Here is a 14,891-nt window from a genome sequence, read left to right as displayed (position 1 = left end):
CAAGGGCAGCTCTTTTGCTGATATCCTCCCTGACCTCTGTCTCCCCCTCTTTTATGGCTCCTGAACCTCATCAAGGAAAAGTGTGGTATGTGTCCCATCGATGGCTGAGCATGCCACACATGCTTATTCTCTGTCCTTTAACCAGTGAGGAGTTTGTGCAAAAATCACTCCAAAATGAAAGTTCTCTGATGAGGTCGGGAGCTTCACTGATCTATGGGTACAGAGATATGATTTTTTTATTTTTTCCATCTCCCTAGGCCATTTATTTTTGTGAGCTGAATTTAGAGTTCATCAGGAATATCGCTGTACTAGGTTCAACCTTGATAACCTCTGAGCTCTCCAGCTATGGATTCTGGGCTAGCTTTATAGTACTGGGCATGTGTTTCCTCCCATGGAACAGACCTTAAATGTAATCAGGAAGCAGACCCCTATAACACTCATGCCACTATTGCTAGGTGGTCATTACTGTAGCTCGAAGGCTACAGTGGGTAAGATTATTGATGACTTACCCTCAGCAGCTGGCATAGCACCTTCCATGTACTATGAAAGCTAGCCACCAGGGGGAGTTTCACAATGTTGACTTTCCCAAGTCCCAAATAGGACTTTTTTTTTTTTAAAGACAGGACCTCACTGTGTAGTCCTATGTAGTCTGGACTTCACTCTATAGACCAGGTTGTCTGAAAACTCACAGGCTTTTGCCTCTGCATCCTAGGTGCTGAGATTAAGGGCGTGTGTCATTACACCCAGCAAGCAAGAGCAATGGCAAAAGTTCAAATTGTTTGGGAGTCTCCAGGGTGCCCCTGACTGACAATTGGGGGGGGGGCAGTATCCCAGCTTGGTGTTGGAGTTTTTATTTGGCAATGTATGTATATCTTCTGGGAAGAGGGTTATTTCCTATGTAGGATAATGCTAGTTGAAATATTTTATGTGAATATGAGCTTATGAAATAGCAGGCTTCTATACAGCTGTTCAGACATCCTTAGTGTTAGTTAGCCCATATCTGGTCTATCCTCAGCACCTCCCCCATCTTTCATCTGGTCTATCCTCAGCACCTCCCTCATCCCTCATCTGGTCTATCCTCAGCACCTCCCTCATCCCTCATCTGGTCTAGCCTCAGCACCTCCCCCATCTCTCATTGGGTCTATCCTCAGCACCCAGTGTTTACTACATCTTATTTACTTTTATTCCATGTGCATTTGTGTTTTGCCTGCATATATGTCTATGTGAAGGTGTCAGATCCCTTGGAACTGGAGTTACAGGAAGTTATGAACTTCCATGTGGGTGCTGGGAATTGAACCCTGATCTTCTGGAAGAGCAGCCAGTGCTCTCAACCACTGAGCCATCTCTCCAGCCCAGCAACTAGTTCTTAAGTCATACCATATTATGACATTTTAAAGAACAGCACTCAGTCAACACAGACTATGACTCAACGTTCACCATATTTCTAGTGACAATTTATTCACACAAAAAGTACTCAGGTCTCACATATTCTTTCTGTTCACCTTCATGAAGTGCCCAAGGGCCAAGAAGCATCAATCATTTCACTCCTAATACTTTGGATGGTGTTTGAAAGTTTTAAAAGCTTGAGCTTAACTGAAAAAGCACCTCCTGGGCAGGTTCTCCAGTCCCAGAGATGGAGGCCAGAGAAGCCAAGCACCCAGACCAGGGCAGGAAAGTTTTATAGATTGTAGCCAAGGGGCGATGATGTGTCTGCCATAAGTTGGGTTTGTGCCCAAGTATGGTCAAAAGCTGAGTGACTGGCGGCCATAGGGGAGGAAGTTGCAGCAGCTGGCAAGAATGCGGAGCTGGGATTTTGGCTCCTTTCCTCTGTTCCGAGACCCTCTGAACTGAAGGGGTATGGAAAGACAGACAGACAGGAATAGAACTTTCCAAATCGTGCAGGGGCCAACTGTAGGCTCCAACTGAACAGCAATTTTCCTGTCTCAGACTCCTGAGTCCTGGGGTTACAGGTGTGAGCCGTCACCTGGTCATGAGTTAATTTAGCTCAAACTGTATTTGTTTAGGCTTCTGTCACTTGTAACCTGATGGAGTCTGAGGTGGATGAGTTTAGTTGTCAACCTGACTGGATCTAGAATCAACTGAAAGGCAAGCCACTGGGCATTCTTGTGAGGGACTGTTATTATTATTATTGATCATGTCATTTGAATAGGAAAGACCCACCCAAAATGTGAGTGGCACCTCCTGGTACCAGAGAGAGGGAGATGGGAGAGGGGACCTGCTTTTAGCCTTCTAGCCCTCACTCTCAATGTGACGTCCATCCATCTTTTTGCAGGGACTTTTTTGGTTTGTTTGTTTTTTGACACAGGGTTTCTCTGTGTAGCCCTGGCTGTCCTGGAATGGACTGTGTAGACTAGGTTGACTTCAAACTCAGAGATCGGCCTGCCTCTGCCTCCAGAGTGCTGCTGGGACTAAAGGAATGTGTCACCTCCTCCCGGCTGATTTTCTATATTTTAAGCTTTTTGTTTGCTTGTTTGTTTGTTGTTGTTGTTTCTCCCATATGTAAAATGTAGAAGGGTTGTTATTTCTACAAGTCCATCCAGCTCTAAGGCAGCTGTGAAGACAGCCAAATGATGTTGTCTATGGAGACTCTTGGTATAAAGGCCACACGGGTGCATGGGACTCTGCGTGTGTTGAGGGACAGATAAGTGACCTGAACTTAGCTGTGGAAACAGAGGTCTCAGGGCAGAAAAGATGTCCCGCTTGGATTTATTCAGTGACATGAGGATGATGAGAAGGTACAAGGAGAACTTGGGTAGCAGGAGGGACAAACGACTCGTGTAGCCTCTCCCTGGGCGTGAGAGCATGCTCTGGCTCTGTCTCTTGCTGTGTGTGGCTCTGTTCTGTGGGAGAATGGTTCTCTGTCTGTATTTAAGCAAGGGTGGGTCTATTCTTGACTGTTCAGCTTCTTTCAAGAAGTTTACTGTACCAGGCCCTGCTTTCCAAGATTGAAATATGGGCCTGCCTAAGGATAACCAGTGGATGGAGTCTACCCTCATCACCTTTGGTCCAGGTGGGTTTAGACAGAGGGAGACCATGTCTACCCACCAGTATGATGTTTGTAAAAGTTACTTGGGAACATCTTTAGAGAATGACATGTAGGCTAGGGGCACCTCAAACTACGTGGACTCTAAAATGGCATCAGATATGATGAAGACAACATTGAGGGATTCAACGCCATTCTTTGGTTTGTTTATCTATTCAACAGGTACACGTCAAATATTTACACTGGATCGGTACCATTCTAGATCACAAGGGCCAAGGCATAAAGCATTCAAGAAAAACAATTATGTCTCAATGTTCTAGAGAGAGAGATCTAACAAAACAACATGATTAACACCCAACTTCCTCTCACAGAAGGTTACTGTGGACGAAGAGAGAGAATACGAGCATAAGATGACTTGGCCAGCTCATGGGCCGTACACCAGTCATTTTCAAACTTGAGCATGCATCAGAACAACTTGGAGAGCTTATCATGGCACTGACGGCTGCCTCGGTAGAATATCTGACTTGGGTCAATTTCCTTTTCTAAGAGGTTCCTGGAGTAATGGTGAGTCTGTCAGTCCGGGGTCTGCACTTTGAGATTCAGTGACTTACAAGTCTAAGTCTTGAAATATGAAAACGTGGGCCAAGGGGAAAGAATAACTGACTCAAAGTGACGGGGGCATGACTTGACATTTAGCGTGAGTTTTGAGTATTTGGGAGACTGGTGCGTTTTGAGTGGGGACGGAGAAGGAAGTAGGGCTTGGCTTGATTGCATCAAAGACTCACTATTCAGCAAAGAAACTTGAACTTCATTCTGTATGTGTGAGCAAATGTTGATATTTAGGGTACAGAATGAACACAACGTCTGGGTAAAGGGTTGAGACAGGGAGGCGTCAAGTGTTGACGTCATACAGTAGGCAGACTAGGGCTAGATCACCCTGAGCTGGATGGTGTCACAGTCTCTTATCTGTAGTGCTGCAAGGCTGCAACGATCTTTCAGCTTCTTATTCCCCAACATCAGTACCTGATTCTCTGTGCAAGGCCCTCCAGCATCTTCAATCTTCTCCTTCAGGTCATAGATGGTATGGTCAGGGTCGATGGCGTAAGGCTTGCTCTGGCCACTGGAATCCTTCACAAAGACCTGGATCTCAGGAGAAAAGGTCTCCAGCACCCGGACGGCCACCTTAGAGAATATTCCATAATCGGATAGGGTCTTCTGGCTGCTGAGCGGTTGCCTCTCCCCTTGTGGATCCAGGAAGGAGATGCGTAGCTCCCCGGAGGTGCCATTTGTCCTTTTGATCTTTGCCTTCATCTTCCTGATGGGACTATAGGGGTCTACCCAGAGCCTCCAGGTTTCCTTTTCTGTTTGTTTCACTGTCACCTGAATTTTCCTTGCTGGCTGCAAGAGAGGTAAGAGAGAGAAAGGGCATCTGTGTGATGAGAACCGTCTACTATCTACAGAGTTTCTCCCTTCCTGGTAGAAATTACCATGTACCGAGACAAACAGGGAGATTCTGAGTAAATACATAAGGCAACAGGAGAGCTGCTTCGCCACCCTAGGCTTAGCGTACCACCAAGTCACACTGTGTTCCTCGACTTACCAAAGCCAGAGCAACAACTGGTGTCTAAAGGATACTCTTTCTGTGAGGAACTATGCAGAATCTTCACCCACCGTGGGCACACTACAGTGTTGTATTTATGGAACCCCTGGGGAATGCCTAAACATCTATAGGTGAGAATTAGGCTACGATACCTAACTGTGTTGCCTGTCCTGGGACTTATGGGTGCTGAGGGAAGAGCTACTGTGAGGTCTGAGTATGAGACTGCACTGTACCGGGACATCCCAGCCCCTGCTGGGGTTTCCAGTCCAGCAACAGGTCTGCTGCAGGCAGTAGGAAGCTTCTCTCGCCACCAGGTCCCATCCATTTCTACTTCCTAAGTTGTTGGTGGGGTCAGCTGGGTCTAGGATGATGGGCCTGAGGAGAGAATGGAAACAGATCCTTGTTAAGGTCTGGATGCTGGCCCTTGGCCCTCATGTCTGTGGAATCGTAAAACACATTATAATCGTAAATTGCCATGTGGTGTTTAAGCCACAATCCCAAACGTGTAGCTCGAAGAGTTCTTCCAAGACTCTTTGTCTTGGGTCCTTCCTGCTGTCCCTCCCACCTGCCGCTCTGTAATGGGGAAATGGACATTGAGAACAGCTGGAAGGGGAGCCATTTCCATCCAGAGGCCACTGTTGTTTATCCCATGCTACAGTGGGAACAAGAAGCTGGGGGTCCAGCCATGGCTCACACATGGGAATCTCATCCATGGGGAACTCCCGATGACCACCCCCCCCCACTTCCCTGGCTGATGTCTGCAGGTGTCCTAAGCAGTCTGATGCTCTTGCCTTTGTTTGCTCTCCCAGTCAGGCTGCTCATGTTGTCTCCACTGGATTTGCGAGCACCCGATTGAATATATTCTGCTATTGGCTGCTCCTCTACTTGCTATTTTTTCTTTTACTTCTGATCTCTATAAACTTCTTTTTGTTTTTACTTCTCAAGACAGGGTTTCTCGCCGGGCGGTAGTGGGGCACACCTTTAATCCCAGCACTCGGGAGGCAGAAGCAGGCGGATCTCTGTGAGTTCGAGGCTGGGCTGGACCGACAGCCTCCAAAATAATACAGAGAAACCCTGTCTCGTAAAAACAAAAAAACAAAACAAAACAAAACAAAACAAAACAAAAAGACAGGGTTTCTCTGTAGCATTGGAACTTGTCCTGGAACTCCCTCGGTAGATCAGGCTGGCTTTGAACTCACAGCGATCCACCTGTCTCTGCCTCCCGAGTGCTGGGATTAAAGGCATGTGCCACCACCGCCCGACTATATACTTCCTAACTCACTCATTTGAAACTGAAACTATGGCCAACAGGGCACATTCTTCAGAATGTCCAGAGCAGGAGTTGCATGCACCTTTGGGCAGAAGCGATACCTGCAAGTAAAGCCCTTGATTAGGATTGGAGCCTAAGGAGGCTCGTGAGACTGGACCTCTGAGATCTTGCTTGACATACCAGTTCTATACTGGAAAGTTGGCGCCTAGTGGAGAAGGCTAGAACAATTGCAGCCTTGAAGGGATAAACCGGAAGTGAAGCCCTGGGAAGGGTGGGGGTGACCAACTCACAGAAAGAGACCTTGGTGACGTGGTTATACTTGAAGTTTTCTTCGAATGTTTCAGTTGCAAAAGCCACTTGAGTCTCTTACTTTTCTACGACACTTCAGTCAGGGTTTCTATTCCTAAAAGTCATAAGTAATATGGTTGACATACCGGTCTCTCTTCAGCTGTTTTTTGAGAAAGTTTCCGACGACTTCATTTTGGAAATCATAGTACTTGGTCCAGTAGACACAGATGTCTTGGTAGTCTCTGAGGAGCTCCATCACGGCTACAAATCCTTCATCCAAATTGAAGTTTTCGCTGCTCTCTGTACCCATTTCCCAGGCATAGATGGTTAGTAGCTCCAGAGAATATTTTGGGGGCAATGCTGCTCTTCTATGCTGTCTTCTCAGGTACTGGAGAAAGGGAGGAACAGAAGGAAGTGAGGGGGAGGGAGGAGGGAAGAAAGAGAGGGAGGGAGGGCAGAAGAATATGTTCTTGATGCTTTAAGAGCTTTCGGGTTCCTCTGATGCTTTATGTGACAGCCATGAAACAGTGGGACCTGGGTGGACTTTTGATCTGGGGTCTCTTGTGGACCGTCTGCATATCTGTCCATGCTTTTAAGTTAGAATGGAGAAGGCAATGTGATACAGCAAATGCAGGAAGTAACTGCAAAAATCTACAACACACAGACAGCTCAAAACTGAATAAAATGCTCGGATGTTGATGGCTCACACCTTTATTTATTTAGTTTTGGTTTTTCGAGACAGTGTTTCTCTTTTGTTTTGGAGGCTGTCCTGGAACTAGCTCTGTAGACCAGGCTGGCCTCGAACTCACAGAGATCCGCCTGCCTCTGCTTCCCAAGCGCTGGGATTAAAGGCGTGCACCATCAACGCCCAGCGGCTCACAACTTTAATCCCAGCGCTCTGGAGGCAGAGGCAGGCAGATCTCTGTGAGTTCGAGGCCAACCTGGTCTACAGAGAGAATTCCAGGATAGACTCCAAAGCAATACAGAGAAACCCTGTCTCAGAAAAACAAAACAAAAAACTGAATAAAATGAAAGAAGAAGGAATGCCAGTAAGTGTTTAATTCCTCCTAAATTAATTAATAAATTTATGGCAGCCTTTAGATTTATTTTATTTATTCATATATCGTTGGAGAATTCTGTGCCTGTATACAGTATTTTGATCATATCCACCTTCACCCCTTTTACCTTCTTACCCTCCCCCAATATCTTCTTCCTCATCCTCTTCTATTTTTTCTGTAACCCATGGAATCCAGTTGGAGTCGATCATGTCCACGGATGTGGGGCCACCCATCAGCCGCACCTCTGAGGACAAAACCACCTCTCCCTCTCCCAGCTGCTATCAACAGCCAGTAGCTCTCAGCTCTCTCCCAGCAACCCTGGGTTGCTGATTAACTAAATCTTGCTCCGGTCTCTTGCAGGTAGCTGACACTGCTGTGAGCACCTGAGTAGTGGGAATCTGTCTATCTGTCATGTCCAGAGGACACTATTTCATAGCCATCCCGCCCCCCAACCACCATGATCTCCGGCTCAGACTCCTTCCGCCTCCTCGTGCACAGTGTTCTTAGCCTTGTAGACAGGGTGATATTGATGCCCCACGTGGGGCTGAGTGCCCCGCGGTCACTTGTTCTCTGCACTTAGACTAGTTGTGAGTCTGTGATAGCTACTGTGTCCTGAGGGCAGGTGGGGGGAGTCTTTTCTGATGAGAGCAGATAACTACACTAATCCCTGGCTTTAATGACACGTATTTAGAAGACAATTTGATGCCATGTCCATTGAGTAAGACAACAGTAGTAGATTCTATTTAAACTCCAGGTGATTTTTATTTTTGAGACAGTCTTGCTGTGTAGCCCAGGCTAGCCTGAAGCTTGCAATTCTTCTGCCTCAGCCTCTTATGTGTTGGGACTGTAGGTGTGCACAGTCTGCCTGGCTGTCACTGATTTCTGTCTTGTATGTGTATTGTATGTGTGTGTGTGGGGGTGTGTGCTTGCCACACATGTGGAGGTCACAGGTCAAACTTGGGTGCCATTCCTCACTTTCTACCTGGTAACAAAAACAGCAGTTTGGGGGCATAAGAATGAACAATGGTCAAGGGTCAGGGCTGTAGCAGCTTAGTAGTGCTTCTCTACCATGCAAAAGATCCTGGGTTCAGTCCCTCAGAACTTAAAAAGGAAACCAGTCAAGTGAAGCAGAATAGATGCTCAGAATTAGTCCCCACTAGATTTGTGGATTTAACAGTGTTAACAAAAGTAGTATTTTAGTACAGTGAGAAAAGGTTGCATAATTCAAACTGTGATGTACAACTTGTTCGTCATTCGGAAGAAAATAAAAGCATTGCCAAAGTCATGCCATATTCAAGAACAAGTTAAAATGAATTAAAGCATGTAATAAACATAAGAAAAATTAGGTGGCTAAGAAGTCACACACACACATACCCTCAGTCCAGTTTTGGGGTTGCCCTTATGAGCATGAGTGTAGCATATTCCCATACTGATATGCACACATCCGTACACACAATACTTTTACCTTATTATTAGATTTTTATGCTGTTTGAATTTTATGATGGGTCCATTGTAATATTCAAATAACTATATATATACATATATATATATATTCCCTATGGAGAGAAAGAGGTAGTTCAGATAAGTAACCAAAATCTATCATAGAAGGTCAGAAATATTCATCTGCAGAAATCTGAGCCTGGGAGAGGGCTCAGTGGATAAAGGGTTTTCCATGCAAGGGTAAGGACCAGTGTTCTTATACCCAGAAGCCACATAAAAGCTGGGTGGGTGTTGTAACAGCCTATAATCCCAGTACTTGGGAGGCAGAGATGGGGCCCCATGGAGCAAGCTGGCTAGACAGCCACGTAGACAAGCCTAGGGTCAACTGAAAGACATTGTCCCAGTATATATGAAAAAGATCAAGGAAGACTCCTGACATCAGCCTGAGGCCTACACACACATACACATACACACACACACACACACACACACCCATGGATATACAGACAAACATACAAAGACACTATACGCATAATTTTGCCTACACACACACACACACACACACACATACACACACACACATACACGGATATACAAACACACAAAACACTATACACATAATTTTCCAATAACTGTGTCCTTAATTGTGTATAAATGTGTGTCTGTGATTGGGTATGTGCATGTGAGTGTAGTGCCTTTGGAGGCCAGAAGAGGGCATTGGCTTCCCTGTAGCTGGAGTTATTGCAGTTGCGAGCTGCCCAGTGTGGGTGTTGGGAATTGAACTTGGGTCTGGTGCAAGAGCAGTACATGCTCTTAAATGCTGAGCCAGCCCATTGTGTTCTTAAAGCTGGCCTAGTTAGAGCCAGTAGGTGAGTGGTGTATCCATGCCAACATTTGCAGTGCAGACGGGAAGAATAGCAAATGCATGCAGTTCATGAGGTCTTTTTTTTTTTTTTTTTTTTTTTTTTTGGTTTTTTGAGACAGGGTTTCTCTGTATTGTTTTGGAGGCTGTCTTGGAACTCACTCTGTAGACCAAGCTGGCCTCGAACTCACAGAGATCCGCCTGCCTCTGCCTCCCCAGTGCTGGGATTAAAGGTGTGTGCCACCAACGCCCGGCAGTTCATGAGGTCTTAAAGTTGATGAGGAAATAACAAAGCGTGCAAGTGACATAAATAGACAGTGCTCTCACATCCAATGCCAAAGGTCAACAGCATGTGTGTTTGTTTAAAGGGTGGGTCCTGGCATGATTCTGGTTACCTATGGTTTGAGTGTGAGCTGTGTGAATACAGATAAAAAAAACATGAAAAGGCAGCTGCTGCATTAATGCATTATTGCTGGTTTACCCTGGGACTGCGTGTGAATTTCACTTTCTTCCTTTTGCATTTTCCCACTTTGGTTTTTTTTTTCCTTTTATAAAAAATTTTTATAATGAACCCTTTACGACATTCAGATAACTGGAAAGAAAAGATGCTATAAAGAACAGTCCCTGTCACCGCTGAAGGGCACAGATCCCAGAGTCAAGCACTCTTGTTCACACCTTAGCTCTGCCTTTAACATTTCAGCTCAGTGTTCTCATCTCCAAAATGAGGGTAGTGTCCACCCACTAGGCATTAGCCACAAACACCGAATGGGGAAATCACGTGGCACATACAGCCTAGATCACCGGACATAGTACTTCACAATGTTCTCTTTATGTTTAGTATTGTTTTTATCAAAATGCCATGTGTCTGTTTGTTCTCGCCAGTGAGTGTTTAATTGCCCTTGGGGACGGTGTCACTGGAAGCAGGAGGCTCTAAGCAAGACACAAACACCATCGCCATAGTGATGCCTGGCTCTGATACTGTTCAGTGCTGCAGGTCGTGAATAGACTCCATTTGTCCAGCTTCGTTCACTGTTTATCCTGCCTCTCATCTGCTCCTCTCGTCCCCACTCTACCTCTCTAGATGGTGCCGGGGACCAAACCCAGGCCCGTATGCATCCCAAGCAAGCTCCCTGGCAGCAAGCTACATCCCCTCTTTAAAAACATAACGGGCTGTGCCCACCCTCCCCTTCCTCTTCTCCTAGCCCTCACCTGCTGGTACCAGAACTTCACTAGCCGGAGGAGGTTCTTCAGTTTAACAGGGCGGCTTTTCACAAAATGTCTCTGCAGCTCTGTGAAGCTTGGTGAGAACTCCCCGGGATTGCCTTTAGTTCTTATTAGATCTTCATAGATTTCTGGGTCTGGTTTCAAATCTCGGGAGAAGGATCCTGGAAGGAGAAAGTTATCTGGTCAGGAAACTCTAGGTTTTGAGACGGGCGAGATAGGAAAGCCTCCCTCTTCCCTTGCCCTATTTCACCCCCTTCACCCCTCTCTCCCCACCTCCATCCTCCTTCAATCTTCCCCCTCTCCCTTCCTCCCTCCCTCTTCCCTCCCTTCTTGACAGGGTCTCTCTGTGGATCCCAGGCTGCCATCAGGCTTATGATCCACCTGCCTCTGCTTCCTGAGCACAGAGATCACAGTTAAGCTCGTGGAGTCCTCAGATCAGCTCCAAAAAGGAGGTAAATTCAAAGGCAACCATGGGAAATTGCCATTTTTATAACTCAAATGTGGGCAAGTATTGTCAGTTACCATGACTCTCCTTAACATTATTACATGCACTGAGTTAGTGCACTCAAGTCTGGAGGCCCAAGTTGCTGACCCAAGGTAACACAGGTTATAAAATGTGAACACATGAGAGCCTTGTTTTACAGATGATTTAAATCCAGTTCTGGCTAACACCAAAGACCTTAGAACTGTTGTTTGACCTGTGTTTCCCAGAGGGTAGGTAGGAATTCATTTCGATGAATCGTCTTTCTCTGGGCAACACTGGGACTTGGGGACCCATGCATTTGTGGAGGGATGCACATCTTCAGGGGATGTTCCCACTCCTACCTCCCCACTAAAGAGTAAACTTCAGTGGTTTCTATTTTTTGTAGCCTCTCCCAGAAAGAACAGACCCCAGAACCATTTCCTTGAAACAGATCCAGCACTAGGTTTACCCAAAGCATCATAAGCCGGCAGAACATCCATCCGAATAATGTCGTCACTCTTTCTGGGCTGGACCTTTAAGGTCAGGGAGCGAGGGGTCCTATTTCCTTCTCTCTGTTTAATCACAGTGATGTTGTAGGCCAGGCTTTCCCTGCAGTGAAGCAGCCTTGCCTTGATGAAGTTGATGATGACTTCTCGGAGTCTCGCCTGATGTTTGAAACTGGAAAAGCAGCTCAGGAACAGAACCATGTCCTGATCAGATCTGTGGTTCAGCGTTGTCCCCTTTCCAGAGGAGCCTCCCTGTGGAGGGGACAGTACAAATTGACCTATCCTGAGATTTGGTGCTTTGAGGTTTCTAGGTAGGCCAAATGCATTAGTGGTAAGTCCCCTATACAATCCTTAAAAGAAGAGCCGGGCGGTGGTGGCACACGCCTTTAATCCCAGCACTTGGGAGGCAGAAGTAGGTGGATCTCTGTGAGTTCGAGACCAGCCTGGTCTACAAAGCAAGTTCCAGGACAGGCTCCAAAGCAATACAGAGGAACCCTGTCTTGAAAAACAAAACAAACTAACAAAAAATCCTTAAAAGAAGCAGTTGGACCAGGCAGCGGTGGTGCACACCTTTAATTCCAGCACCCAGGAAGCAGAGGCAGGCAGATCTACATGAATTTGAGGCCACCCAGGTCTACAGAATGAGTTCCAGGAGTCAAAATTAAGTAGAGAAACCCTGTCTTGAAAAAAACCACACACAAAAGGGAAACCATTGGTCCCCATCATGGAGGGAGACCTTTGCTGTGGATATTATAGGTTGCGCATCCCTAGGCCCAAACTGAGAAATCCAAATGTTCGGAAATCTCAAACTTAGAAAGAAAATAAAGAACAATAAACAAACACTCCTTACGTGTATGGGTTTTGCCTGCATGTATGTTTGTGCACCACATGTGTGCCTGATGTCCCCAGAGCCAGAAAGAGGGTGTGGGTCCTCTGGAACTAGAGTTACAGATGGATTTACATACTAGGCAAACAACATATCAATCTCAGAGCTACATCCCCAGCACCAAACAAATTACTGTTTGAAAAATGCTATAATGAAACACAGTGCTGCGTTTCAGAACTAACAAGATGAGAGAACATGAATCTCAGCATCTCCTTTTCCCCTAGACAGTGCCTCACTGGGTAGCCAAGACTGACCTGGAACTTGCTACATAGCCCAGACTTGACAGCCTTAAACTGGTAATCTTCCTGCTTCGACCTCCTAAATGCTGGGGTCACAGGTGGGGGCTGCCATGCCCAGCTCTGGACTTCCTGTTTTTTGTTGTTTCTTTCAGCATCTCAGAAGCAAAGAGGCTGATGGAGCCCTAGACCCGGGAGCTGTTGGCTGAGGCAGAGGTTTAGAGGGCTGGAATACCAAAGGGGTGGGTTGCAGCTTTTGAGGCAACTGTAGGAGCTTGAAACCTGTTTTGCTAACAGCTCTTCCTGATCTTTGGTGTCAGCTGTCTGTCTGTTTAGGTTCATCATAGTCCTAAGTCCTTTCTCTCCAGTTCTTATCTCTTTGGCCATGCATGGAGTCAGGGGTCCTGGATAAAGTCTGACTTACTCCAGTTTAGGTAAGATGTCTTTCATTTTAGCAAAATGAAGAACACCTGGATTTCTGATCCAAACAATCTTGATTGAAGGGGATGTGTTTTAAGTTTGCACTTTTCCAGCAGAGAAGACAGATTTTATTTTATTTATTTTTGTTTTTTCAAGACAGGGTTTCTCTGTATTGTTTTGGAGCCTGTCCTGGAACTCGCTCGGTAGACCAGGCTTGGTCTCGAACTCACAGAGATCCACCTGCCCCTGCCTCCGGAGTGCTGGGATTAAAGGCATGCGCCACCACCGCCTGGCTGAGACTACAGATTTTAAGTAGATGCTGAATTACTTACCCAGGTAGCCCCTGGAGTCCCATTGAGCTTACCAACTATTTATTGTCTTGCTAGGAGGCACACATTTTATGGAAACTGGTGACTGTGGTCCATCCTGAGATCAGAATCGCAAATTCTCATTACCACCACCGTCCTTCAGCTTTGCAAGACTAATTTTATATGCAGAAGCCTTTCCTATGCTCTATCCATTCATTGCCTATGATAAACCCAACTAAGAAGAGGAGCCTGAGGCTCAGAGGGGTGAAGTGGCCCATCTCCCCCGGTCACAGATCCCACAGGGCAGAGATGGGACTTGAACCCAGGACCCTTTGTGCTCACCTTCACCACCTTGAGCACCTTGACTTCTTGGTCCAGAAGCAGCTCATCCTGGAAGCATTGGTCCCGAAGGAACCTCTCGATTCTCTCCCAGGCGTCCTGCCCTTCCTCTTTCCAGTCCCTCCGGGGCTGAAGGCTGTGCTCCACAAAGTGGTCCAGACTGTCCCCAGGGGTTTCGTATAGGTCAGGGGATGGATCCATCTCTGTGGGATCACCCTGTTCCTTGGAGTGAATCCTCGGTGCTTTTGCTCAGGGAGAAATTTCCAGCCTTCCCCAGATAAACTCTGGGGAAGATGACGGAGGGACGGAGAAATACTAAATGAAGAAGTCTCCAGGCAAAGCTCTGCTCCTCCCTCCCTGGTCGGCTTCTCAGCTCTGCAGCCAGCCAGTCTGGAAACTGAAACTAGGCTTTCCGGAGAATTGAAAGTAAAACTGCATGGGAGAATCAGTTCCCTGTTCTTCAAGGCTGGAAGGAACAGCACCCCTCCCCCCGCAGGCTCTGTTGTGTACACTGAATGTGTCTTTTCTGCAGTTTCAGTGGCAGCAATTGCCAGATAATCGCATCTGCCCCGGTGACCTGGCAGAGGCACACTCTTTTATTTCAATCTTAATCACTAACAGTGTCTCTTGCGAGTAGTTACGCTGAGGGTCGTTGGTTCCGCGGTCCTCAGCCTACCTCCCCAGGGCTGCTCGCCTGTAGCTTGTGTTCAGGCCTTTTCATATGTACCTAGTTTTGGTTGATCCTCCTGCCTTTCCTCTCCTTCATCTCCCTGGCCCCAGTCTCCCTTGTATCCTTCCATCACTAGTATTCCCTCTTTAACTGCCATACATCTCTTCTTTCCCCACGTCGCAGGCCCCTCACTTCTTTCCTAGTCTCTGCACACTCACTCCCATAGAAATGCACACTAGTCGGAGAGATGGCTCAGAGGTCCTGAGTTCAATTCCCAGCAACCACATGGTGGCTCACAACCATCTATAATGAGATAT

General features: G+C 46.6%; 1 protein-coding gene across 1 annotated transcript; it reads right to left on the bottom strand.

Annotated features, from left to right (window-relative positions):
* Nucleotides 1–1,432: 1,432 nt before the first annotated feature.
* LOC101829188 (2'-5'-oligoadenylate synthase-like protein 2) lies at nucleotides 1,433–14,303 on the bottom strand. The gene is made up of 6 exons (XM_013119716.3): nucleotides 13,908–14,303; nucleotides 11,679–11,967; nucleotides 10,732–10,907; nucleotides 6,309–6,550; nucleotides 4,838–4,979; nucleotides 1,433–4,402 (listed from the first exon to the last, which is right to left on the bottom strand). Exons 1-6 carry the CDS (start codon nucleotides 14,103–14,105, stop codon nucleotides 3,932–3,934), a joined length of 1,518 nt encoding a protein of 505 aa, XP_012975170.1. The 5' UTR covers nucleotides 14,106–14,303; the 3' UTR covers nucleotides 1,433–3,931.
* Nucleotides 14,304–14,891: the final 588 nt, after the last annotated feature.

This window comes from Mesocricetus auratus, unplaced genomic scaffold (assembly GCF_017639785.1).
Source record: "Mesocricetus auratus isolate SY011 unplaced genomic scaffold, BCM_Maur_2.0 Super-Scaffold_100025, whole genome shotgun sequence".
NCBI lineage: Eukaryota > Metazoa > Chordata > Mammalia > Rodentia > Cricetidae > Mesocricetus > Mesocricetus auratus.
Note: the sequence above shows the minus strand (reverse complement) of the source record. Positions and strands in the feature narration are given on the sequence as shown.

What these genes read in the sequence shown, in the direction of transcription:
- LOC101829188 (XM_013119716.3), bottom strand. Translation starts at nt 14,105, where the DNA reads ATGGATCCATCCCCTGACCTATACGAAACCCCTGGGGACAGTCTGGAC. An exon ending in AGGTGCTCAAGGTGGTGAAG is followed by an intron (nt 11,968 to 13,907) that starts GTGAGCACAAAG and finishes TCCCCTCCACAG; the next exon opens with GGAGGCTCCTCTGGAAAGGG. An exon ending in GCCGGCTTATGATGCTTTGG is followed by an intron (nt 10,908 to 11,678) that starts GTAAACCTAGTG and finishes TTCTCCTTCCAG; the next exon opens with GATCCTTCTCCCGAGATTTG.